The sequence below is a fragment of the Geotrypetes seraphini genome, chromosome 6, assembly GCF_902459505.1.
Source record: "Geotrypetes seraphini chromosome 6, aGeoSer1.1, whole genome shotgun sequence".
In the NCBI taxonomy this organism is placed as follows: Eukaryota; Metazoa; Chordata; class Amphibia; order Gymnophiona; family Dermophiidae; genus Geotrypetes; species Geotrypetes seraphini.
Window position 1 is genome coordinate 251,065,320 of NC_047089.1, and position 25,836 is coordinate 251,091,155.

At 45.5% G+C, this 25,836-nt stretch overlaps 1 protein-coding gene across 1 annotated transcript in view; it reads right to left on the minus strand.

The window, feature by feature from the left end:
• The window catches only part of EFHC2 (EF-hand domain containing 2), a 141,113-nt gene that overhangs the window by 105,772 nt on the left and 9,505 nt on the right, over positions 1 to 25,836 (minus strand). Inside the window, exon 3 of the mRNA XM_033949229.1 lies at positions 485 to 635. Coding sequence (XP_033805120.1) covers positions 485 to 635 — 151 coding nt within the window. The remainder of the gene's footprint in view (positions 1 to 484; positions 636 to 25,836) is intronic.

The window sequence follows — 25,836 nt, forward strand, 5'->3', positions numbered from 1 at the left end:
CTCCCCCGTGAATTTGCGGTCCCGGTCATTCACGGTATTTTCCGACCGCGAATGATCGGGCAAGAGAGGGCAGCCGAAGAGGCAGGAGAGGGCAGCCGGAGTGCCGGCGAGTGAAGGAAATCACTCATGGTATGCTTTGACACACAGCTCTTGATTGGCGAGGCCCGACTTTAGTACAGGAAGAGGCGGTCGGAGCATACCGCAAGTGATTTCCTTCACTCACCGCCTGCCCTCTCCTGCCTCTCCAGCTGCCCTCTCCTATCTCCCCCGCTAAAAACCGTATTCGTGGTTTATCAGCATTCGCGGGGGTTCTTGGAACGGAACCCCCGCGAATATCGGGGGAGTACTGTATATGCATTATCCAAAACAGCACTTCAGTGGCATGCACACATATGTACATTTACGCTACTATTCTAAACATTTATGCAAGTAACGCACGTGTAAATGTTTGCGACTATTTTACAGAATCGCCTCGCATATGTACCTTGTGGAATCCCGCTGTTTTTTAATTCCGGTTCCACCACTTGAATCGTATCATCCTCAAGGTAGAAGTAGATTTTACACAGTCTTACTCTATAGTGTTCTTCAGTACTCGAAACAATGTCCTCTGTAAAATATGCATCAAAAGAAAGCACCTGTGGAAATTATGAACAGAGGAACACAAAAACACATCAGTCCTCTATAGTCGATGTCCAGGGAATTCTGCTCCAACATTTTCTAAATCATGCAAAATTACATTTAATTCCCTGGGGTGTACCTACTTTTCCCCCCAGACATACTTTCTCTCCCTTCTGGCACATTATGCTCCTTCCTCCCTGCCAGGTTCAACATGTCCCTTTCTTCCCTTCCACTCCGAGATCCAGCATCTCTCTCTCCCCTTCCCCCCCTCCCCAACCATGTCCAGCATATCTTCCTTCCCTTCCCCCCAATCATGGCCAGAATCTCTTCCTCACCTTTTCCCCAGGTCCATCTCTGTCTCTCCCCTCCCTACATCTCCCCAGCTGCCCCCCCCCCCATTCATCACCCTGACTCCAACACACTGCTAGGGATTATTCTGCTAAATAAGGCAATGCTTCCAAGCATCAGGATGCAGCACTAGGATTGAGGTGCTACCATTTTGAAAGATGGTGGTGATGGAGGCAGAAACGAATGGGCATTGCTCCTGCTTTTAAAGGTAGAGTCGAAGAGTGCTCTGAAGGGTTTGGCAGTTCTGAGAGGGTTGGGAGAGCCAGGTAATGCTTGGAGGGTGTCCCGTCGCATTAAGCGGAATTCTATGATTAGGCGCAGTCCTACATATGCATAATCACGTAATTCCCTGGTGTATAACTAGATAGATCCTGGTGCTTCTCTTTCATTTTTGATCACACAGCTTGTTTTGGTATATTTAAAACTAACTAGAGCAGGGGTGTCCAACCTGCAGCCCAGTGAAGTATTTTGTGCGGCCCCGGTCGAGGGTGATGCAGTGTTTTCTTCTGCTGCCCCCAGGTGTTTACCGTCTTGCTGGCTCCCTCCTTGGTCTTGCTGCAACCCCAGAAACATTTTTTTCTACCAATGAAGCCAAAAGGTTGGACACCCCTGAACTAGAGTTTTGTGGGCTTAAGTTTCTGAACACAAATGAAATTACTCGGTTCTTCTATTGTGTCCTGAACTGGAAAGTAATAATAATAATAACTTTATTCTTCTATACCGCCACAATCTTGCGACTTCTAGGCGGTTTACAATCAAGAGTGCTGGACATTCAGCAAAATACAATATGCAGATATTCAGAGGAAATAAAGAGAGCAGAGACCTTAAGAAGGCAATAGTTTAGAAATACAATTTGCTGAGCAAAAATATAAGATGTACATTTTAGTAGGTAGTGTCCGACAGGACCTGTTTGGAATAAATAGCAACGTAAAATTACGATACGATGAAGATAACAGATTATATATATCACAGTGCTGTAAATTCAGGGGGGGGGTTAAGGAGGGGGGAGAGAGAGGGGAGAGCAGGTCAATTGTTTAGGTCTTTCTGGAACAGGTATGTTTTTAGGCGTTTCCTAAATTCCCCGTAAGTAGTGGGCGAAAGCAGTTGGTCTAGGTCTTTGCCCCATAGGGCTGCTTGGTGAGAGAGAAGGTGTTCGTGGTGTTTTTTTCATTTTGCAACCTCTAACTGGAGGGGAAATGAATTTTGAATGTGTTTTTCTCTTGTGTTTGTTATTAGAAAAGGAGAAAAGGTCGGTTATGTACTTGGGGGTTAGGCCGTATAGTACTTTGAAGCAGAGGCAGGCAAATTTAAACCTTACTCGGGCTTCCGTTGTTAGCCAGTGCCACGTGGTAGGGTGTCACGTGGTCGAATTTCTTCAGCCCGAAGATAAGTCTGTCCGCAGCATTTTGCATTATTTGGAGACATCTCATATTCTTTTGTGAGATTGCTAGGTAGGTGATGTTGCAGTAGTCAAGTTGACTCAATATGAGGGATTGTACTAGGGTTCTGAATGTTGACGTATCGAAGTATGATTTAATGGTTCTGAGTTTCCAGAGAGTAAGAAAACCCTTTCTGAATAGGGAGTCCACTTGTTCCTTCACTGTTAGACATTGGTCTAGTGACACCTAATATCTTCATGGTGGGCTGGATAGGGTAATTGAGTTTATTGATGCATAGTGGGGTTTTATTGTCAAGCGCGTGAGGAGAGGCAACGAAGAATTTTGTTTTTTCTGGGTTGAGTTTGTGCTTGAAATCTGTCATCCATTGTTCCATCTCATTTATGGCAGCGGATGCTTTGGGAATGGTTTCTGATATAGAGTTGGCGAATGGGATGATGATCGTAAAGTCGTCTGCATAGCTGAATAGTTTTATTCCTAGTTGGGTTAGTTTCACACCTAATGAGGATATGTAGATATTGAAAGCAGTGGGGAAAGCGGTGATCCTTGTGGCACTCCGGATGAGTTGCTCCAGGTGTCGGAGAGGTCGTTGTTAAAGCGTACCTGGTAAGAGCGGGATGTGAGGAAGCCGCGAAACCAGTTCAGTACCTCAGCTCTGATACCAATGGCGTCTAAGCATTGCATCATTTTCTCATGGTCTACCAGGTCGAATGCGGAGCTCATGTCGAATTGCATGATCAGGGCGTTGAGGCCCTTGTTAAATAATAGGCGCAGATAGTCTAAGATGGCAGCGATTACTGTCTCCGTACTGAACTGGGCTCTAAAGCCGGATTGAGTATCATGCAGGAGAGAGAATTGATTAAGGTAGTCCATCAGTTGGGTGTGAACTAATCCTTCCATGATTTTTACAATGAATGGGATAGATGCTATAGGTCTGTAGTTGGTTATAAGCGCTGAGGATTCTTTTCTATTTTTTGGGATGGGGGGTAATTATTATGTGGCTGTTGTTAGTGAGGAAAGTCCCATTTTTTAGGTTGTGGGCTAGGTAATGTAATAGTGATATTTTGAATTCTGGAGGTGCCGCTTTCATAATCTCTGGAGGGCACGTATCTAGGATGCAGTAAGATTTAGAGAATTTGTTGTATAGTTTGGTGTAGGTAGTCCATTCTGGATCTAGGAAGGAACTCCAGATCATGTCTGTAGGTATTTCTTTGTCGTATGAGTTAGCTATTTGGTAGTTGCTGGGGATGATTGTTACATCGTTATTGCTTATACAGTTATTTTTTAGGTTTTTAATTTTGGAATCAAAATATAGAGCTAGGTCCTTTGCAGTGGGTAACTTCGTGTTGTGCCCAGGTGTGGTGTGGCGGGTGGTGTCAAATAGGTTTGTGACTATGTTGAATAATTCTTTTGTATTGGTTCCTTGTGAGCCTTTGCAGGATATGTTAATTTTGGTGGAGTAGAACGCTTTGCGTTTGTCTTTTATCAGTTGTTTGTAGGTTTTTATGTAGGCTCTCCAATTGTTGCGGTCTATCAGTTCTCCTGTTTTATTCCAAATTCTTTCTAGTCGCCTAGCTGTTTGTTTCGTTTTTAGTAGTTCGGCATCGAACCATTTGTTGTATTTGTTTGCATTGCTTTTGCTTTTATGTATGGGGGCAATTTTATCTAGGATGGATGTGCTGGTTGTGTTCCAGTGTTCCCAGAAATCTATTCCTTCCTCTATTACTGTGTGCGGTTCGTATTCTGACCAGTATTCTTCTGGATTAATATAACCTCTTGTTTGATGTTCTTTTTTTATTATCGGACGTGTTTTAGATTTTCGGTGTGACCAGATCAGCTTAAAATAATAGGTGAAGTGGTCGGACCAGATGTCGTGATGCCAGGTGCCTTCAGTCAGAGAGATAATTGGGTCAAGGTTTTCTTTTGTGGACATGGCAACCAGATCTAAATGATAGCCTTTTTCGTGAGTTTGTGTGGGTATGGGGATGTTATAGTTGAGTAGAGTTAGGAAGTTTTTAAGTTCTATTGTGTCTGTGTTGTTCTCTTTGTCTAGGTGTAAATTTATGTCCCCTGTGATGATGTTGTAGTTGGGGCTGATAGAATTGTGCAGGACAAATTCGCAGAAGTCTTCTTTGGCTTTGGGCCAACTTTTAGGCGGGATGTAGAATAGTATGCAGGATAAGGATTCTTTTAGCTGGGTATTATTGATTTTACAGGTTAGGATTTCTAGGTTGTCGGTCATTTTAGAATCCAGAAGTTCGAACTCGAATCCTTCTTTAAGGATTATGGCTAATCCTCTTCCTTTCTTGCCTATGCGGTTTGACGTAAGGATTTTGAAATTGTCTGGTAGGAGATCAGCTATAATAGGGTCATCTTCGGACAGTAACCAAGTTTCATTTAGAAAGAGGCAGGCTATTTGTTTGCTGGTGATCCAGTCATTTATCTGGAATGCCTTATTTATAACAGATCTGGTATTAAGATATGCACATGGGATGGAGGTGGTTACGGCAGTTACTGCTGAGTTAGTGGTTTTGATGGTTTTTATTTCCCTTGTTCTTTTTTTAAGGGTACGGTGGTGTCTGTTTTTATTTGCGATAACATTAATATGATTTATACTGTCTTCTTGCAGGTTGATTATGTGGGGGAAGGATAGAGCTGGGTAGTGGATGGATTGTAATTGTGGGTATAGAGAGTGAACGTCTTTGATGTTACCGCTTATTAGGTAGATCAATAGGATTAGTAGGAGATTCATGATTGTGAGGTAGATAGAATATTCCTGGGGTTATTGATATAAATTGGGTGGCTGTTAGGGGTTTTTTTTGTTTGCTTTTTTTAAAAAATTTATTGTGACTGGGAGGGGAAAGTGCTCAAGGAGTCCTAGCTAGCTGATCTAGGCGGAAGTAGTTCTTAGGAGGACCAGGTAGAAGCAACTAATAACTGCCCATGGTCCTAATAGTTATTCCTACGACTGATTAATGTGTCACATGCAGTTGACTCGTGCGGTTGATCAGATGCAATTAATACATGCGACTAACATATGCGACTAATTAGTTATACATGCGTCTAACAGTTACATATGCGTATAACAGTTGTACATGCAATTAACAGTCCCTGATAGTTAAGAATATGGCTAACAGTTATTCATGTGGTTAACAGATAAAGGATATGTATATCTAACAATTATACTTGGTTGATAGGTGGTTCTTTAGGGGAGCCTATAGGGAGTCCTAGTTCAAGCGATTAAAATTGCGCTTGTATATAGCAATTACTCATGCAGCTTAACAGTTAGGTTTGCCTCTAACAGTTAATTATGTCTCTAATGGTTATTTATGCTTCTAGCGCTTAATTAAACTCCTAACAGATATAAATGTATGGAAGAGCTGGCAATTATAACTTGGATATGGCTGGGCTGACAGTCGGAAACTTAGCTGACCGTCGGTAGTAGTTGAGGCGTTGAAGCGTCGGTCTATTCAGCAACCCCGCTGATTCGGGAGAGGGGCAGCGCGGTGCTCGCGTGCCTCTCTAGGGCTGGTTCCCGAAGAAGATGGCAGGATTCGGCGTCAGTCTATGCAGCAACCCCGCTGGTTCGGGGGAGGGGAAAACACTCTTTTTCTCTCCCTGCTGGATCAGGGGGCGGGGCGGGGCGGAGCGGTGCTCGCACGCCTCTCCTGAGCGGGCTGCCGAGGAAGAAGCAGCTTCCCCATTATTTATTTATTTTTAAAATTTATATACCATTTAAAACTAAACGGTTTACAAAATTTACATACACAATATATAAAAATAAGCACATAGGGATTCTTTTACAAAGCTGCGTTAGTATTTTTAGCGCATGCAGCATTTTAGCATGCACTAAACCCGCACTACACGGTTAGAACTAACGCCAGGCTCAATGCTGGCGTTAGCGTCTAGCGTGCGCTATTCAGCGCGTTAATGCCCTAAAGCGGCTTAGTAAAAGGAGCCCATAATAAAATTAATGAATAGTTAAAAACATATGGTAAAATACACATAAAAACAATGTTCAAAAGATACCAGAATGTGGCTAAAACGGTCATGGTTAATTCATCCAGTTTGTCAGAAACACCTAAAATAAGGCATCAACAAATCGCTACGTCTTTGGTCTTTTTCTAAAGCTCCCCTTTTCACAGCAATTTCGCATCTGCCCCACCAAGGATTTCCGTAACGCAACTCCTGCGCAGCGGAAGGTCAATTTGCGAGTCTCAACCAGTCTTGGGTTCAAGGACGTCTTCAGCAATGCTAAGTTCTCCGAACGTAAAGATCTTTTTGGCGATTTGGTTTCTTGTTTTAATAATGTAGTTGGAGAAACAAACAAAACTGCAGACTGTGTACAAGATGCAAGCAAAAATTTATTGTACCAAAATTAAAATGCAAATAAATAAAATAAAACCCTTTTACCAATCAAGGGACCCGACATGGTCCGTGTTTCGGACAAACCTTCGTCAGGGGTCCATGGTGAAAAAGGTTGGGACATACCATAAAAAATGAAGATAAGTAACAAAGTGCCTGTATATTGTGTTCGCCGAGGATTGCTGCAAAAAGTAAAGCGTCTCAAGGAAGCAGTAAAAAGAGGGGAAATGCTACAATGTCTAGATCAGGGGTGCCCAACGTGTCGATCGCGATCGACAGGTCGCTCGCTCAGGCGACCCCAGTCGATCGCAGAACGGGTTCCCTTCTTCCCTTCTCTTTTTTCCCCTCCTGACTGGCCCGCTCCTGAATTCTGCTGCTGCCTCCGCTGCTCAACATTAAAAAAAAAAAAAGGCTTGGAGAACTTATGCTCCGGGGGCTAACAAGTGCTTGTACCGGCTTCCCTTCGCTTCCCTCTGAAACCGGAAGTTATGTCCGGGGAGGGGGAGGGGGTAAGAAGGGAAGCCGGCACGCACATGTTAGAGCCCTGTTCGCGGGCTAAAGCGGGAGACAGGTCAGTGAAGCTTGCGATTTGCTCTTCTTGCTGCCAAGTCCTGCCTACTTTCTGTTTCCTCAAAGGCAGGACCCGGCAGCATTTTTCCCAAAATGTCGATCTTGGGCCGATCAGCCTTCCTCTTCCCGACCTCAATTGTGCAGTCGGAGAGGAAGTTCTGGCCAGCGGAACTTCCTCTCCGACGGCAAAATTGACGTCGGGGAGAGGAATGCTGGTGGGCCCGAAGCAAGGAGAGCTTGGCCGGCGGCGGGCGGCTTTGGGGGCCTGTTATCCGATGGCAGCGGCAGAAGCAGTGGCTTGTGGGTGGGCAGGGAGGGAGAAAGAGGGCAGGCAGGGAGACAGAAGGAAAGAAGAGAAACAGAAAAAAAGAATGGGGGCATGAAGAGAGAAAGAAAGAGAGGGCAAGGAGAGAAGAAGAAAACATTGGGGGGGGAATGAGGTCAGGAAGAGAGGAAGCATACAGGCTAAAAGAAGGGAAGAAAGATTGGATGCACAGTCAGAAGAAGAAAGTGCAACCAGAGACTCATGAAATCACCAGACAAGGTAGAAAAAATGATTTTATTTTAAATTTAGTGATCAAAATGTGTCTGAATTTATATCTGCTCTCTATATTTTACAATATGGTCCCCTTTTACTAAACCGCAATAGAGGTTTTTAGCGCAGGGAGCCTATGAGCGTCGAGAGCAGCGCTGGGCATTCAGCGCAGCTCCCTGCGCTAAAAACTGCTATCGTGGTTTAGTAAAAAGGGAGGGGGTGAGTATTTGTCTATTTTTGTATGGTTGTTACTGAGGTGACAGTGCATAGAGTCATCTCCTTTGACCTCTTTGAAAAAACCCCAGAATAGGAATGATAATTAACAATTGTATGCGTACAGTGTGCGTTGTGGTTTTTTTTTTAAATTTTATTGTTGGTAGATCATTTTGACTTGGTCATTTTAAAAGTAGCTCGCAAGCCCAAAAAGTGTGGGCACCCCTGGTCTAGATGCAATTGGTATTAGAGTGGTTTTGAGGTTTCCTTATCTCCCGTACCTATCAAGTACGTTTCAACCACGATCTCTCCGATACCTGAAGCAATCCATCTGGTGTACCGCAAGGATCACCACTGTCCCCATTGCTTTTCAATGTCTACATGTCCTCACTAGGTGCGCAACTGACCCAGCTGGGGATATAATTATTCAGTTACGCAGATGACTTTACGATCATCGTTCCATTTAATAACTCTCTCTCTGAAACTATTCCCAAGGCATCAGAAGCACTAAATTTGATGGAGCAATGGATGACTGAATTCAAACTGAAACTTAATTCAGAAAAAGAAAAATTTTTGTAGCTTCGCCACACCCGAATGACACCAAAACACTGCTATGCATCAATAACCTTAGTTATCCTATTCAGTCTACTATGAAGGTATTGGGTGTAACACTGGACCAGTGCTTAACCATGAAAGACCAGGTAGACTCCTTAATCAGAAAGGGTTTTTTCACTGTCTGGAAACTTTGATCCATTAGAGCAGGGGTAGGGAACTCCGGTCCTCGACAGCTGCATTCCAGTCGGGTTTTCAGGATTTCCCCAATGAATATGCATGAGATCTATTTACATGCGCTGCTTTCAATGCATATTCATTGAGGAAATCCTGAAAACCCGACTGGAATACGGCTCTCGAGGACCGGAGTTCCCTACCCCTGCATTAGAGCATACTTTGAAATGCCAGCATTTAGAATTCTGGTCCAATCCCTCGAACTGAGTCAACTGCAACATCGCCTATTTAGCAATTTCCCAAAAGAATATGTGACAATTACAACAGTCAAATTGATTTTCGAGCTGAAGAAGTTTGATCATGTGACACCTTTCTACCGACAGCTGCATTGGCCACCGATGGAGGCACGCGTAAAGTTTAAGTTCGCCTGTTTCTGCTTTAAAGTACTATATGGACTAGCCCCTAAATACATAACTGACCTTTTCTCCTTCTCAGCCAACAGACATAAGAGAAGTTCACATTCGATCTTCGTTCCCCCTCCAGTTACAGCAGGGATCTCAAAGTCCCTCCTTGACGGCCGGAATCCAGTCGGGTTTTCGGGATTTCCCCAATGAGTATGCATTGAAAGGAGTGCATGCACATAGATCTCATGCATATTCATTGGGGAAATCCTGAAAACCCGACTGGATTCCGGCCCTCAAGGAGGGACTTTGAGACCCCTGAGTTAGAGGATGTAAACTCAAAAGACACCATCAACACCTTTTCTCACATCAGGCAGCATTATGGGGTAAAGATCTAGAACAATTGCTTACGCCTACTACTTATGGGGAATTCAGGAAACGCCTAAAATCATATCTGTTCCTGAAACATTATTTTTATTTATTTATTTTATTTTTATTTTATTTATTTGGATTTCTATCCCGTCCTCCCAGTAGCTCAGAACGGTTTACAATGAACATACATAGTGGAGAGTAAATAGACATATAAGTAATACAACAGGTTTAGTAATTGGATTTATAGATTTTGGAGAGAATTAAATACAGGGAGAGTTTAGCAGAAAGAGAGAAGGGGGAAATACAGTAGTTTAGTTTAAGGAAAGTTATATGCGTTTAGATACAATTTGTTGGTGGAGAGAGTAAGAGAGGGTTATATTGGAGTTTTGGGGAGGAGATAGGAGAGTGGAGGGGGGGGCATAAGGGGGGGAGAAGACAGAGGAGATCTTTAGTTGAAGAGGAGGGTCTTTACCGATTTCCTGAAAGTTAATAATGAGTTCTGTTGTCTGAGTTGGGGGGGGAGTTGGTTCCAAAGGTGTGGAATGAAGTGGCTGTAGGATCGTTTGTGGGCTGTTTCTGTGAGCAGGGATCTTCCGGGGGGGGGTGCATAGGCGTATCTCTGACTTTGAGCGGAGGGTGCGAGTGGGGTTGTAGATGGGTAGCTTGGATTTTATGTAGGAGGGGGTGGTGGAATAAATTCTCTTGTGGGCAATTGTCAGGGCTTTGAAAGTACAGCGTTGGCTAATTGGGAGCCAGTGTTCAGCATGGAGTGCCGGGGAGATGGAATCGTGGTAGTTGAGGTTGTGTAGGAGGCGGATGGCTGCATTTTGGACCCGTTGGAGGCGTTTGATATTATTTTTGGTTAGTCCATTAAATAGGGAGTTACAATAATCCATTCTGGAGAGGACATATGCGTATAGGAGTTGGGCGAGGTCTGGTGTGGAGATGTAGGGTTTGATCCTTTTCAGTTGGCGAAGGTAGTAGAAGGAGGTGGAGACTACTTGGGATATGTGGGCAGATAGGGATAGGTGTCCGTCTAGGGTTACTCCCAGGCTGCGAACTTGATCTGCTGCCGTTAGTAGAGTGGAATCCCATGTTAGTGTAGGTCGTAGGTATTTGGTGTTTTTGTTTCTGATCCATAGGAGTTCGGTTTTGGAGGCGTTAAGTTGAAGCTTGTTGTTTGACATCCAAGTTTTCATGTCAGTGAGGCAGAGTTCGAGGTTAGCAATTTGGGATGGCCGGTTTTCGCCTAAGGGGAGGAGCAGTTGGATGTCATCTGCATAAGAGTGGATTTTGATTTTATATTTTTTCGCTATATCGATGACGGGTTTGATGTAGAGGTTGAATAGAAGGGGGGATAGAAGGGCGCCTTGAGGAACACCATATTTGATAGGCTTAGGGTTAGATTTATGTGTCCCTAGTAGGACAGTTTGGGTCCTTTGGTGAAGGAAGGAGGTGATCCATTGGAGGGCTGTGTCTCTGATTCCGAGGTCGTGGAGTCTAGATGTGAGTAGGTGGTGGTCAACAGTGTCGAAGGCAGCGCTAAGGTCAAGTAGGACTAGTAGGGCGTCATTGCCTTTGTCGAGTATTGACCAGCTGTCGTCGATGATATCAAGGAGTACTGATTCTGTGCTGTGGCCTTTACGGAAGCCGGATTGGGCTGGGGATAGGGCAGCTTGTTCTTCAATGAAAGGGTGTAGGCGGTGGAGCACAATTCGTTCAAGGAGTTTGGAGACAATTGGGAGGTTGGAGACTGGGCGATAGTTGCCAGGTTCATTAGGATCAAGGGAGGGTTTTTTGAGAGTGGGCTTGATAATAGCTGATTTCCAGCTGAGGGGGACAGTTCCAGTAGTTAGAGAGGTGTTAATGATGGGGAGGATGGATTCTGCTATGGCGTCTCCGGCAGATAGTAGGAGGCTGGACGGGCAGGGGTCGAGGATGGTGTTGGAGGGTTTGAGTTCTCTCAGGGTTTCGAGGACCTCCGCATGAGTAGTTGGATGAAATTGGGAGAGAGTGGTGGAAGGGGGGGTATATAGAATTGGCTGGAGCTGAGTGGGATTGGGTTTGGTGTTGACGTCGAGGTTAGCTCGGATTTTTTGTACTTTGGACTGGAAGAAGTCCGAGAGAGTTTCGCTATTGAGTTCTGTTTGGTTGGTTTGATTATTCCTTTGGGCGTTGGTGAAGAGATGGTTGGTGAGGGTGAACAGTTGTTTAGATCTAGAAGGGGCTTGTTGTAGGAGACGAGCGTAGTAGGTCTTTTTTGCTTCTAGAATGGCAGTTTTGTATGTGGTGGATATGCTTTTCCAGTGGGTTTTGGTTTCATTGTCCGGGTGTTTGGCCCAGATCCTTTCTGCTTTTCTCAGGGATCGTTTTATGGATCGGAGGTCATTAGTGTACCAGGGAGCAGGTGCTTTGTTGGTGATTATTTGGGTTGTTTTTGTCTGGACCAGGTTGTTATAGAGGGATTGGATGTTAGAGTGCCATGTGGCGGCTGCCAGGTCAATTGATAGGGGATGTTGGGTACAAGATTCATTTAGGGTGCGAATACCTGCGGCCATATCTTGAGGGTTGACTGAATTAGGGAGTTGACGTTGGGAGGGGGGGTGGGATCTTTATGTGGGGTTAGGGCAGTATCGAGTGGGAGTTCGAATTCAATGAGGTGGTGGTCTGACCATGGGACAGGTGTGGAGGTGTAAGTTTGCTGGGGCTCTGCCGTTGGGTCTCTGAGGGTGAAGAGCAAGTCTAAGATGTTGCCTGCTGAGTGCGTGGGGGTGGTTATAGCTTGGTGGAATCCTAGGTCGGAGAGGGAGGAGAGGAAGTTGTCAATTTGTCCTGAGGTGTTGGGGTAGTCTGGGAAATTGAAATCTCCTAGGATTGTCATGTGTTTGTGTGAGATGGTTAGTTCAGTGATGAATTCGAGGAGGGTTTCTAGGGTATCTGCTGGGGAGTTGGGGGTTCTGTAGAGGAGTATGAGGGCGGTTTTTTGTTTGTGGCCTAAGGTGAACGCAATAGCTTCTAGGGAGGGAATGTTGATGGAGTTTATTAGTTTTGGTGTGGCGGAGGTTTTGATAATGGAAGTCACTCCACCTCCTTTCCCAGAGGTACGCGAGCAGGTTAGAGCTTGGTAGCCTGGAGGACATAGTTCGCCTAGCGTTATCCCCTCGTTGTCTTGGAGCCAGGTTTCGGTGATCATGAGGGCGTCCCAAGTCTTGTCGCAGATGAGGTCATGTATGAGGAAGGATTTATTGTTGACTGATCTTGCATTGATGAGTGCCAATTTGAGTGTGTTGTGAGAGGGGGTTTGTGGAGAGGGAAGGATGGGGATGAGGTTGGCAGGGTTTCTGGAACGGCTTTTTTTTAGGTTGGGGGGAGATATCACCGTATCTGCCTTGGCCTGTAATAATGGGGATGGTGAAGTATAGTGTTGTAAGGAGTGTCGTGGGAGTGCTGGGCGTGGGAATGGGCAGGAGGGTGGATTGTATGGTGGTGGGGGGAGGGGTGGGGGGGGTGGTGGCCTGGATAATTAGAGGCATGGCAGGAGGGGAGATTGGGGCGTTAGGTTAGAGGGATTCAGGGGAACTCACTATCAAGTCTTGGTTTGGTCCTATTGTTGAGTTAAAGTTTGGTGGGTCAATTTTGATAAAATTAGATCAGGAGCTTGGAGCTGAAGTGTTATTATTGGGGCAGCTGGAGGAGCAAGTAGAGAAAGAGAAAGCTAGGAGACAGCAAAGGACAGGAAAGGAAGGAGCCAGAGAGCAACCAGTTAAGTTAAAGAGGATTGAGTGAATTACTGTTGTTGGTTATAGTAAGTTGTGTATGCTGCTATGTTAGTTAGAGAGCATGCAGCTTGTGTGAGGGATAACAAGTGGTCTTTAAACAAACAATAAATGTCTGCTTTCCTGTGTCGGGAGGGGGGCGGAGCAGGGCTCCCACGCTCCTCTCTCGATGCAGGGAGCTGAAGAAGAGGACAGGCACCTCCGATGGATTTTTCTTTTAAAAAGTCTGCCTTCCTGTGTCGGGAGGGGGGCGGAGCAGGGCTCCCACGCTCCTCTCTCGATGCAGGGGGCTGAAGAAGAGGACAGGCACCTCCGATGGATTTTTCTTTTAAAAAGTCTGCCTTCCTGTGTCGGGAGGGGGGCGGAGCAGGGCTCCCACGCTCCTCTCTCGATGCAGGGAGCTGAAGAAGAGGACAGGCACCTCCGATGGATTTTTCTTTTAAAAAGTCTGCCTTCCTGTGTCGGGAGGGGGGCGGAGCAGGGCTCCCACGCTCCTCTCTCGATGCAGGGAGCTGAAGAAGAGGACAGGCACCTCCGATGGATTTTTCTTTTAAAAAGTCTGCCTTCCTGTGTCGGGAGGGGGGCGGAGCAGGGCTCCCACGCTCCTCTCTCGATGCAGGGGGCTGAAGAAGAGGACAGGCACCTCCGATGGATTTTTCTTTTAAAAAGTCTGCCTTCCTGTGTCGGGAGGGGGGTGGAGCAGGGCTCCCACGCTCCTCTCTCGATGCAGGGAGCTGAAGAAGAGGACAGGCACCTCCGATGGATTTTTCTTTTAAAAAGTCTGCCTTACTGTGTCGGGAGGGGGGCGGAGCAGGGCTCCCACGCTCCTCTCTCGATGCAGGGAGCTGAAGAAGAGGACAGGCACCTCCGATGGATTTTTCTTTTAAAAAGTCTGCCTTCCTGTGTCGGGAGGGGGGCGGAGCAGGGCTCCCACGCTCCTCTCTCGATGCAGGGGGCTGAAGAAGAGGACAGGCACCTCCGATGGATTTTTCTTTTAAAAAGTCTGCCTTCCTGTGTCGGGCGGGGGGCGGAGCAGGGCTCCCACGCTCCTCTCTCGATGCAGGGAGCTGAAGAAGAGGACAGGCACCTCCGATGGATTTTTCTTTTAAAAAGTCTGCCTTCCTGTGTCGGGAGGGGGGCGGAGCAGGGCTCCCACGCTCCTCTCTCAATGCAGGGGGCTGAAGAAGAGGACAGGCACCTCCGATGGATTTTTCTTTAAAAAGTCTGCCTTCCTGTGTCGGGAGGGGGGCGGAGCAGGGCTCCCACGCTCCTCTTTCGATGCAGGGGGCTGAAGAAGAGGACAGGCACCTCCGATGGATTTTTCTTTTAAAAAGTCTGCCTTCCTGTGTCGGGAGGGGGGCGGAGCAGGGCTCCCACGCTCCTCTCTCGATGCAGGGAGCTGAAGAAGAGGACAGGCACCTCCGATGGATTTTTCTTTTAAAAAGTCTGCCTTCCTGTGTCGGGAGGGGGGCGGAGCAGGGCTCCCACGCTCCTCTCTCGATGCAGGGAGCTGAAGAAGAGGACAGGCACCTCCGATGACCCGTACAACTCTTTCTCCTCAAAAACTGATCCCTTGAACTGTTAATCACTCGCTTCCACCCTGTTAAGTTCAATCTATTTGTAACATCTTTTAATCTTTGTAAACCACATAGAACTTCACGGTCCTGCTGTATATAAGGTGTTGTTATTATTATTATATAGTGTTTGTCCCTTTTCCAAATGTGAACAGTGGTTCATCATCACAATGCAACTGCTCTGATTTTCTTTTTTTTTATATAATTTTTTAAATAATTCTTTATTGATTTTCCATACTTCACTAGTAAATCGCATTGAATTACGATTTTGCGATCAAATCAAATGTTTATAAAACTTGAATATATAACATATAATGCGCCAATATAAGCACATTCACCCTATAATTATATATAACCAATCGTTTCCCCCCCCCCACCCACCCCAAGTGTAAATATTCTAATGTCAAATTAGGACAGAAATATCCCCCCCTCCCACCCTTCCTTGGATGTGTATAAAACTAAGGGCTCCTTTTACGAAGGCTCGTTAGGGCCTTAACACACGGAATAGCGCCCGTGTGGCTAGCTGCTACTGCCTTCCCTTGAGCAGGCGGTAGTTTTTCAGCTAGCACGCACTAATCAGGTGTGAGCGCTATAAACGCTGGCGCACCTTTGTGAAAGGAGCCCTAAACAAAAACTAGCCTGGTGCCTAGCCTGGGCCAATCAGGTCTTAGGATTAGTGGGGATGGGCGGACCCGCTATGCCTAAGGCCTGATTGGTCTAGGCTTCTAGAGCCTGGGCCAATCAGGCCTTAGATTTAGCGGGGATGGTCCGGGAAGGGGCGGGCCCGTCTCATTTCCACGAGGCGGGCCCGTCGGCTGGACGGCAGCAAGACCCATCCAGCCGACCAACATGTAAAGGTTAGTTGGGGGGGGTCGTCGGGCTTTCTGGCAGAAGGTCTGGGCATCCTCCTGCCCGCAATTACCAGTTTGGGGGGGAGGTGGGTTCCAGGGGGGTTCCGGCAGGAGGACTGGGCATCCTCCTGTCGGCGATGGGACAGGCGGCCGCAACTGCGGCCGCTATACTTATTGCAGCAGGGATATCCCTTGCTGCCATAAGTAAGATGCCAACGGACCCCAAACCAATTTAAAAAGAATTACTGTCCCCAAACTATCAGCATTCATTTTTTCATATCTATAGCTGGAGCACAGATTAGCCCATCAGAAAGGGAAATTTAGATGATCGTAATTCTTCCTAAAATTAGACGATCATAATAATTAAAACAACTTTTTGGACTGTGACTATACGACCTTTGCCTCTTCTCTTGTTCGGCATTTCTCCTTCCTACCATCCGAGGCCACCAGGACTGAAGGCTTTTCTGCAGCGGTCCATTTTATGTGCTCTGAAATGGCTGGACACTGATGCTCCTACTATCTTTATGTGGCGCTTGATGTGCCTGACCTTTCCACAGTACGGGGGGAAAGATTTATGGCTACCTGGGAACGTTTTTGGAATACCATGACTCCTGTGGTGCGCAGTAGAGTTTTCAACTGTTGACTGTGGCTACTGCTCTTATACCTGTGGTGTTAATTTTACTGTTGCATTTTGGGGACTCTGGTCTGTTTGGTGGGGGGGGGGGTTGGGAGGGATGGGGGAGGAGGGGGGGATTTATTGGTTGGTATAAAGCTGTTTTCTTTGGAACACTGCTTGTTTGGCTGAATCTTGGTACTTGTGCTTTTTGTCTGTTCCAATAAAAATTATTTTCCATAATTAACACAGTTAAGATACTATAGTTCCCAAATACAAAGTAATTTATTTGACCTGGAAAATTATTTAATACTAGTCTGTAAGCCCGTTACATTAACGGGTGCTAGAATAGATGTGTCTGTCTGTCTGTGTTTCTTTATCTCTCTCTCCTTGGCCGCTGTCTGTATCCTTCTGTCTCCCCCTCCCCCCCGAGCAAAGCTGTCTGCCCCCAGCACCCACCTCCCCCCCAAATGTCTCTCCACGGCCCTTTTCTGTCTTCCCCCCAAAGCAAAGCTGTCTGTCCCCAGCACACCTCTCCCCAAAGCAGCCCCCTTTCCCTATCTCTCCATGGCCCCTTCTATCTCCCCCCCAGCACACCCCTCTCCCCAAAGCAGCCTCCTTTCCCTCTCCCTGTCTCTCCATGGCCCCTTCTGTCTTCCCCCCAGAGCAAACCTGTTTGCCCCAAGCATACCCCTCCCCCAAAAGCAGCCCCCTTTCCCTCTCCTGCTGACTCTCTCTCTGGCCCCCTTTCTCTGTCTGTCTTTCTGTCCCTCTCCCTGCCCTTGTGTCTTTCTTTTTTTCTGTCTCCCTCCCTCCGCTGTCTGTCTGTCATTTTTCCTCATTTTCCTGTGCAGCGGCATTTCCATCCCACTTCCCTATGCAGCAGCAACAACATTTCCCTCCAGAAGCAATAGCAGTATTTTCCCCCACCCCCCTTTCCCTTCTTTTCCCTTCTCTTCCCTGCTCCATTCGGCCCCTCCCCCTTCTTGTACTGCCGTTGTCCTGCTCGATCTGGCCTGCTCTGACCCTCCCACCGCCGACAAACCTCGGGGCTCCAGCCACGTAGGCAGCACTTTAAACACGCTGCTTCGCAGCCTTCTACTGCCGATTTCCTCTGCCGCGTCTGTCTCCGATGATGTCATCAGAGACACGGCAGAGGAAATCAGCAGAGAAGGGCGCGAAGCAGCGTGTTTATAGTGCTGCCTACGCCGCTGGAGCCGGGAGGTTTGTGGAGGGTGAACGGCCGGAGCGGGGCTGATGTCCACTGGTGCTGCCTACTCCGCTGGAGCCGGGAGGTTTGTACAGTCGCACGCCTTCAGCCCCCGCATGCGCCGTGAGGTTAGAATGTTGCCACATAAGCACACCTCACGGCACCACACCACACGAATTTTCGAGAGCGCATGCGCGCTCTAGCGTTTTATTATTATTGATGAATTCATCAAAATATGTAATATATAATCAACTGCTCCGATTTTCTTCTGACCAATATTTTTTCCAGTGGGCAAATTCACATGTTGGTCCACAGGGCAGGATCCGGCTTGAGGATATTTCTTGTGATGTCATAATCCTGCTCATATGCTCTGTGATGTATCGAGCACCTGGAGACTTCTAGTCGGCTGGGTTCTGTTATAGAAATGGTTAATAAATGATCAGCTATAAACCCCCCTGACTGATGCTGCCGCTCGTGGATTTGAAGCAGAAACAAAAGATAAGGAGAAAGCAACTGGATGGGAGGTAATGATAGAACAAAGTTTGATAAGATATTGGATAAGAGGGTGTGGGTGGGTTTATTTTATTCATATCATAATATAAACAATTCTTCATTATATCTTGTCATATTGTATGCAATTTTCAAAGGAAGGGGAGGGGGTGGGTTTATAATTAGAGTAATAGTTGGTATACTTATTAAGTATGATATGCTTTTTCAATATTATAATACAGTATTATATAATAATATGTTGTATTTACAATGATTTATGAAGGATTATCAAGTGTGTACTCAATGAAATTGTATAAATTTATGTGATACACTTGTTATATGAAAAATGAATAAAAAACTAAAACATAAAAAAAAGAACAGAGTTTGTGTTTAAAACTCACTCGACAAATTGAAGACTGAACTAAAAACGTTCTTATTCCAAGACGCATACCAGAGCGTCTAAATATCTTCTTTGCCAACAGTACAGCAGTATATTAACAAACCTTTCCTGGTAACAAAGTAACATAGTAGATGACGGCAGATAAAGACCCAAATAGTCCATCCAGTCTGCCCAACCTGATTCAATTAAAATTTTTAATTTTTTCTTCTTAGCTATTTCTGGGCAAGAATCCAAAGCTTTACCCTGTACTGTGCTTGGGTTTCAACTGCCGAAATCTCTATTAAGACTTACTCCAGCCCATCTACACCCTCCCAGCCATTGAAGCCCTCCCCAGCCCATCCTCCACCAAACGACCATTTACAGATACAGACCGTGCAAGTCTGCCCAGTACTGGCCTTAGTTCAATATTTAATCTTATTTTCTGATTCTAGATCCTCTGTGTTCATCCCATGCTTCTTTGAACTCAGTCACAGTTTTACTCTCCACCACCTCTCTCGGGAGAGCATTCTAGGCATCCACTACCCCAGTGGTTCCCAACCCTGTCCTGGAGGACCACTAGGCCAATCGGGTTTCCAGGCTAGCCCTAATGAATATGCATGAGAGAGATTTGCATATAATGGAAGTGAGAGGCATGCAAATCTGCTCCATGTATATTCATTAGGGCTAGCCTGAAAACCCGATTGGCCTGGTGGTCCTCCAGGACAGGGTTGGGAACCATTGCACTACCCTTTCCGTAAAGTAGAATTTCCTAACATTGCCCTTGAAACTATCACCCCTCAACCTCAAATTATGTCCTCTGGTTTTACCATTTTCCTTTCTCTGAAAAAGATTTTGTTCTACGTTAATACCCTTCAAGTATTTGAACGTCTGAATCATATCTCCCCTGTCTCTCCTTTCCTCTAGGGTTTACATATTCAGGGCTTCCAGTCTCTCCTCATACATTTTCTGGTGCAAGCCTCCTATCATTTTCGTCGCCCTCCTCTGAACCGCCTCAAGTCTTCTTACGTCCTTCGCCAGATATGATCTCCAAAATTGAACACAATACTCCAAGTGGGGCCTTACCAATGACCTGTACAGGGGCATCAACATCTTCTTCCTTCTACTGACTACGCCTCTCTTTATACAGCCCAGCATCCTTCTGGCAGCAGCCACTGCCTTATCACACTGTTTTTTCACCTTTAGATCTTCGGACACTATCACCCCAAGGTCCTTCTCCCCGTCCGTGCATATCAGCTTCTCTCCTCTCAGCATATACGGTTCCTTCCTATTATTAATCCCTAAATGCATTACTCTGCATTTCTTTGCATTGAATTTTAGTTGCCAGGCATTAGACCATTCCTCTAACTTTTGCAGATCCTTTTTCATATTTTCCACTCCCTCTTCGGTGTCTACTCTGTTACAAATCTTGGTATCATCTGAGAAAAGGCACACTTTTCCTTCTAACCCTTCAGCAATGTCACTCACAAACAAATTGAACAGGATCGGCCCTAGCACCGATCCCTGAGGGACTCCACTACTCACCTTTCCTTCCTTTGAGCGACTTCCATTAACCACCACCCTCTGGCGTCTGTCCGACAGCCAGTTTCTGACCCAGTTCACCATTTTGGGTCCTAACTTCAGCCCTTCAAGTTTGTTCAACAGCCTCCTATGAGGAATTGTATCAAAGGCTTTGCTGAAATCCAAGTAAATTACATCTAGCATATGTTCTCGATCCAGCTCTCTGGTCACCCAATCAAAAAATTCAATCAGGTTCGTTTGGCACGATTTACCTTTTGTAAAGCCATGTTGCCTCGGATCCTGTAACCCATTAGATTCAAGGAAGTACACTATCCTTTCTTTCAGAAAAACTTCCATTATTTTTCCAACAACTGAAGTGAGGCTCACCGGCCTGTAGTTTCCTGCTTCATCCCTGTGACCACTTTTATGAATAGGGACCACATCCACTCTCCTCCAATCCCCAGGAATCACTCCCGTCTCCAGAGATTTGTTGAACAAGTCTTTAATAGGACTCGCCAGAACCTCTCTGAGCTCCCTTAGTATCCTGGGATGGATCCCGCCTGGTCCCATCGCTTTGTCCACCTTCAGTTTTTCAAGTTGCTCATAAACACCCTCCTCCGTGAACGGCGCAGAATCTACTCCATTTTTTCGTGTAACTTTGCTAGACAATCTTGGTCCTTTTCCAGGATTTTCTTCTGTGAACACAGAACAAAAGTATTTGTTTAGCACATTCGCTTTCTCCTCATCACTTTCTACACATTGGTTCCCAACATCTTTTAGCCTAGCAATTCCATTCTTCATCTTCCTCCTTTCACTAATATATCAGAAAAAATTTTTGTCTCCTTTTTTTTACATTTTTAGCCATTTGTTCTTCCGCCAGACGTATCTCTCTCTTGGCTTCTTTCAATTTCACCCTGTAGTCCTTTCTGCTCTCCTCTTCTTGGGTTTTTTTATATTTCACGAACGCCAACTCTTTCGCCTTTATTTTCTCAGCCACTAGGTTGGAGAACCATATCTGCTTCCTTTTTCTCTTGTTTTTATTGATTTTCTTCACATAAAAGTCCGTAGCCATTTTTATCGCTCCTTTCAGCTTAGACCACTGTCTTTCCACTTCTCTTATGTCCTCCCATCCTAACAGCTCTTTCTTCAGGTACTTTCCCTTTGCATTAAAATCTGTACGTTTGAAAGCTAGGACTTTAAGTATCGTGCGGCCGCTCTCCACTTTAGCCGTTATATCAAACCAAACCGTTTGATGATCGCTACTTCCCAGGTGAGCACCCACTCGAACATTAGAGATAATTTCTCCATTTGTGAGGACCAGATCCAATATCGCTTTTTCCCTTGTGGGTTCCATCACCATTTGTCTGAGCAGAGCCTCTTGAAAGGCATCCACAATCTCCCTACTTCTTTCCGATTCTGCAGACGGAACATTCCAGTCCGCATCCGGCAGGTTGAAATCTCCCAACAACAGAACCTCCTCTTTCCTTCCAAACTTTTGGATATCCACAATCAGATCCTTATCAATTTGCTGCGATTGAGTCGGAGGTCTGTAGACTACACCCACGTAGATAGAAGTTCCATCTTCTCTTTTCAGAGCAATCCATATCGCTTCTTTATTCCGCCCCCCCCCTCCCGTTCCCCTAATTATTTTGTATTTTTGTTGTTTTGTTTTTTATAGACAACTCCTTTATATAATTTTTATTCATTTTACAACTTACATCAAGTGTATCAAGAAATAACATTTGAATTGAAAAAACATCACTTGTATTACTATTCTTTTTTTTTCCAAAAACTTTATTTATTTCAAATCTTAAATCAAGTACATTCAAACTTTCAAGTACATCTGACATCTTATATTTGACCCTTATGAAATAATATAATACCTCCCACCTTTATTCCTTTATAAAAATTATTTGTTTCAATTATAATCAAACATACCCACCCCCCTCCCCCTTAATGTCATAAACTTTTTATATAGGGAAGAACATTTTTAATCTGGGATTGCCATTCAACAGATCACTTATAATTGGAAAAATTGGAGTGGACTTAATCATTGTTTCTGGTGGAATTCTGTTTGTCATATATATAAAACTAGTGTTTAAGCCCGTTACATTAAAGGATGCTAGAATAGATGTGTAGATTTTCGCACAATGGGTCGCTGAGGCATTTCTTTCTTTCTTTCTTTATGTTTTTTATCTCTCTCCCTGCCCCCCTTTCTTTCTGTCTCTGTCCCCCTGTGTGTCTCTGTCTCTTCCCTGGCCCCCTGTCTTACTGTCTCTCTCCCTGGCTGTCTGTCAGTCTTTCTTTGTTTCTGTATCTTCTCCCTTCGCGAGTGTGGGGCAGTTGTAGGCGCGCATGCGCACTCCTTCCGGCCACGGACATACGGAACACACAGGTAGGAGTGCGCATGCGCCACTTAGGGTTTTATTATCTAGTCATTAAGCCCGTTACATTAACGGGTGCTAGAATATATGCCTGTCTGTCTCCCTCCCACTGACTCTCTCTCTCTCCCTGGCCCCCTTTCTCTGTCTGTCTTTCTGTCCCTCTCCCTGCCCCTGTGTCTTTCTTTCTTTCTGTCTCCCTCCCTCCCGCTGTCTGTCTGTCATTTTTTCCCATTTCCCTGTGCAGCAGCATTTCCATCCCACTTCCCTATGCAGCAGCAACAGCATTTCCCTCCTATTCCCCCCCTTTCCTGTGCAGAAGCAGCAGCAGTATTTTCCTTCCCCTCCAAGTCCCTGTGTAGCAGTAGCAGCATTTTCCCCCAACCCCCTTCCCTTCTCTTACCGCGATCTGGCCTGCTCCGTTAGGCCCCTCCCCCTTCTTTTACTGCGTTGTCCTGCACGTACTGCTCGTACTGCGTTGGCCTGCTCCTGACCCTCCCATCCGACCCTCCCACCGCCGACAAACTTCCCGGTTCCAGCCGCGTAGGCAGCACTTTAAACACGCTGCTTCGCGGCCTTCTACTGCCGATTTCCTCTCCCACGTCTGTCTCTGATGATGTCATCAGAGACACGGCAGAGGAAATCGGCAGTAGAAGGGCGCGAAGCAGCGTGTTTAAAGTGCTGCCTATGCTGCTGGAGCCAGGAGGTTTGTGGAGGGTCAACGGGCGGAGCGGGGCTGCTCTCCACCACTCAGTTGCTGCCACTGGAATGCAAACAGGGCCGCGAGTGTGGGGCAGTTGTAGGCGCGCATGCGCCCTCCTTCCGGCCACGGACATACAGAACACGCAGGTGGGAGTGCGCATGCGCCGCTTAGGGTTTTATTATAGAGATGGAAAGGGCGTTAGCGGTCCAAAAAGGAAATTATAATAAATTTCAAGATGTGTGGAGGCCATTGATAGATTATCGTAAAAGATTAAAAATGTTCTTCCCTATATAAAAAGTTTATGTATTACTATTCTTATCATCAAGTGACATTCATGAAAGTTCACCTCCCCTCCCATCCCTCACATCAAGCGGCATCATGGGGCAAAGATCTGGAACAATTGCTCAGGCCTACTACTTATGGGGAATTTAGGAAACATCTGAAGTATTTAGGCAACTAACCTGTACAATCCTACCCCACAATAACTGATCTCTAGTGCTGTTAATAACTAGCTTCTAACCTTGTAAATTCTACTTAATTTGGAACATCTTTTAACCATTGTAAACCGCATAGAACTTCACAGTCCTGCGATATAGAAACTGTTATTATTATTATTATCCCTATCACATAAAAAATATTCATTTATATTATACAATATACATTCTATCAATATACCAAAAAATCATCCTTATCCCCTCCTTTCAATTACCTTATGAAGGGAAGAAATTCTTAACTTTCCTCTCTCTTTACCCTCAACTCGTTCGTATTGTATTTGTAATTTGTCTATTGAATGTTCACATTTTCTCCTCCTACCCCCCTTCTAAAATTTATGTTAACATTATTTTTAGCTTTGTAAACCAGCCAGGTGCACGTTGATGGTCGGTATAGCCAAATTTAATTAAACTTGGGGCTCCTTTTACGAAGGTGCGCTAGCGTTTTTAGCCCACACACACGATTAGCGCACGCCAGCCGCACCTTTGTAAAAGGAGCACATAAGCACATAAGCATTGCCTCTGCTGGGTCAGACCTGGGGTCCATCGTGTCCAGCAGTCCGTACCCGCAGCGGCCCCCCAGGTCCATGACCTGTCATTAGACCTTACCTAAGTCTTTCAAACCCTATTCATTTAATACCTGTACCTATACCCTTCAATCCCCTTATCCTTCAGGAAGTCATCCAATCCCTTTTTGAAGCCCAATATTGTACTCTGCCCTATCACTTCCTCTGGAAGCGTATTCCAGGTGTCCACTACCCTCTGAGTGAAGTAGAATTTCCTAGCGTTCGTTTTGAATCTGTCTCCTTTCAATTTTTCTGACTGCCCTCTTGTTTTTGTTGGCCCAGTTAGCCTGAAGAATCTGTTCTTCTCCACCTTTTCTATGCCTTTCATGATCTTATAAGTCTCTATCATATCCCCTCTAAGTCTCCGCTTTTCCAGGGTAAAGAGCCCCAGCTTCTCCAACCTTTCAGCATATGAAAGGTTTTCCATGCCCTTTATCATCCGTGTCGCTCTTCTCTGGACCCTCTCGAGTATCGCCATATCCTTCTTAAGGTATGGCAACCAGTACTGGACACAGTACTCCAGATGTGGACGAACCATCGCTTGATACAATGGTAGAATAACCTCCTTCGTTCTGGTAGTGATACCCTTTTTGATTATGTCCAACATTCTGTTCGCTTTCTTTGAGGCTGCTGCACATTGCGCTGCTGGCTTCATCGTTTTATCCACCAAAACCCCCAAGTCTTTTTCAAGGCTGCTTTCCCCCAGTACCCTCCCTCCCATCGTATAGCTGTACATTGGGTTCCTCTTCCCCACATGCAAGACCTTACATTTTTCTACATTGAAGCTCATCTGCCATCTTATTGCCCACTCACTCAGTCTGTTTAGGTCTCCTTGTAATTGTTGGCAATCCTCCACGGTTCTGACTCTACTGGAGAGTTTTGTGTCGTCCGCAAATTTTATGACTTCGCATTTCGTCCCTGTTTCCAGGTCGTTTATGAATATATTGAACAGCAGTGGTCCCAATACTGACCCCTGTGGGACCCCACTTGTGACCCTTATCCAGTCTGAGTAGTGTCCCTTTACACCTACCCTCTGTTTCCTATCCGCCAGCCAACTTCTGATCCATCTGTGCATGTCCCCTACCACCCCGTGGCTCCACAGTTTCCTCAGTAGACGCTCATGGGGTACCTTGTCGAAGGCTTTTTGGAAATCAAGATATACGATGTCTATGGGGTCGCCCTTGTCCAATTGCTCACTTATCTCCTCAAAGAAATGCAGTAGGTTAGTTTGGCATGATCTTCCTTTACAGAAACCATGTTGGCTTGTTCTTATCAGATTTTTATTTTCTAAATGCTCATTGATACTTTCCTTGATCAAGGATTTGGCCATCTTTCCCAGAACTGAGGTTAAGCTTACCGGTCTATAGTTTCCTGGGTCTCCCCTTGATCCCTTTTTGAAGATAGGTGTAACATTCGCTATCCTCCAATCCTCCGGGATTACCCCTTGATTATTTATTATTTATATCCTAAGTGCTTTATGAGTAAATATATTTATTGATTTTCAAATCATATAATCAAGAATAAACCTGTACAGAAAGCAAGATTAGTAATCTACATAAAACAAGAAATATTACAACAACATTAAATCAATTATAACTAATATGCTCAAGTCCTCAAATTATAGGATCCAAGATTCCTTAGCGAGAACAAAGAAAAGAATTGAACAAAATGAACTCTTACAAAAAAGAAAATTAGGTAGAGGGCCGATTGCTGGGATTAATCAATAATCTTAGGGCTTAT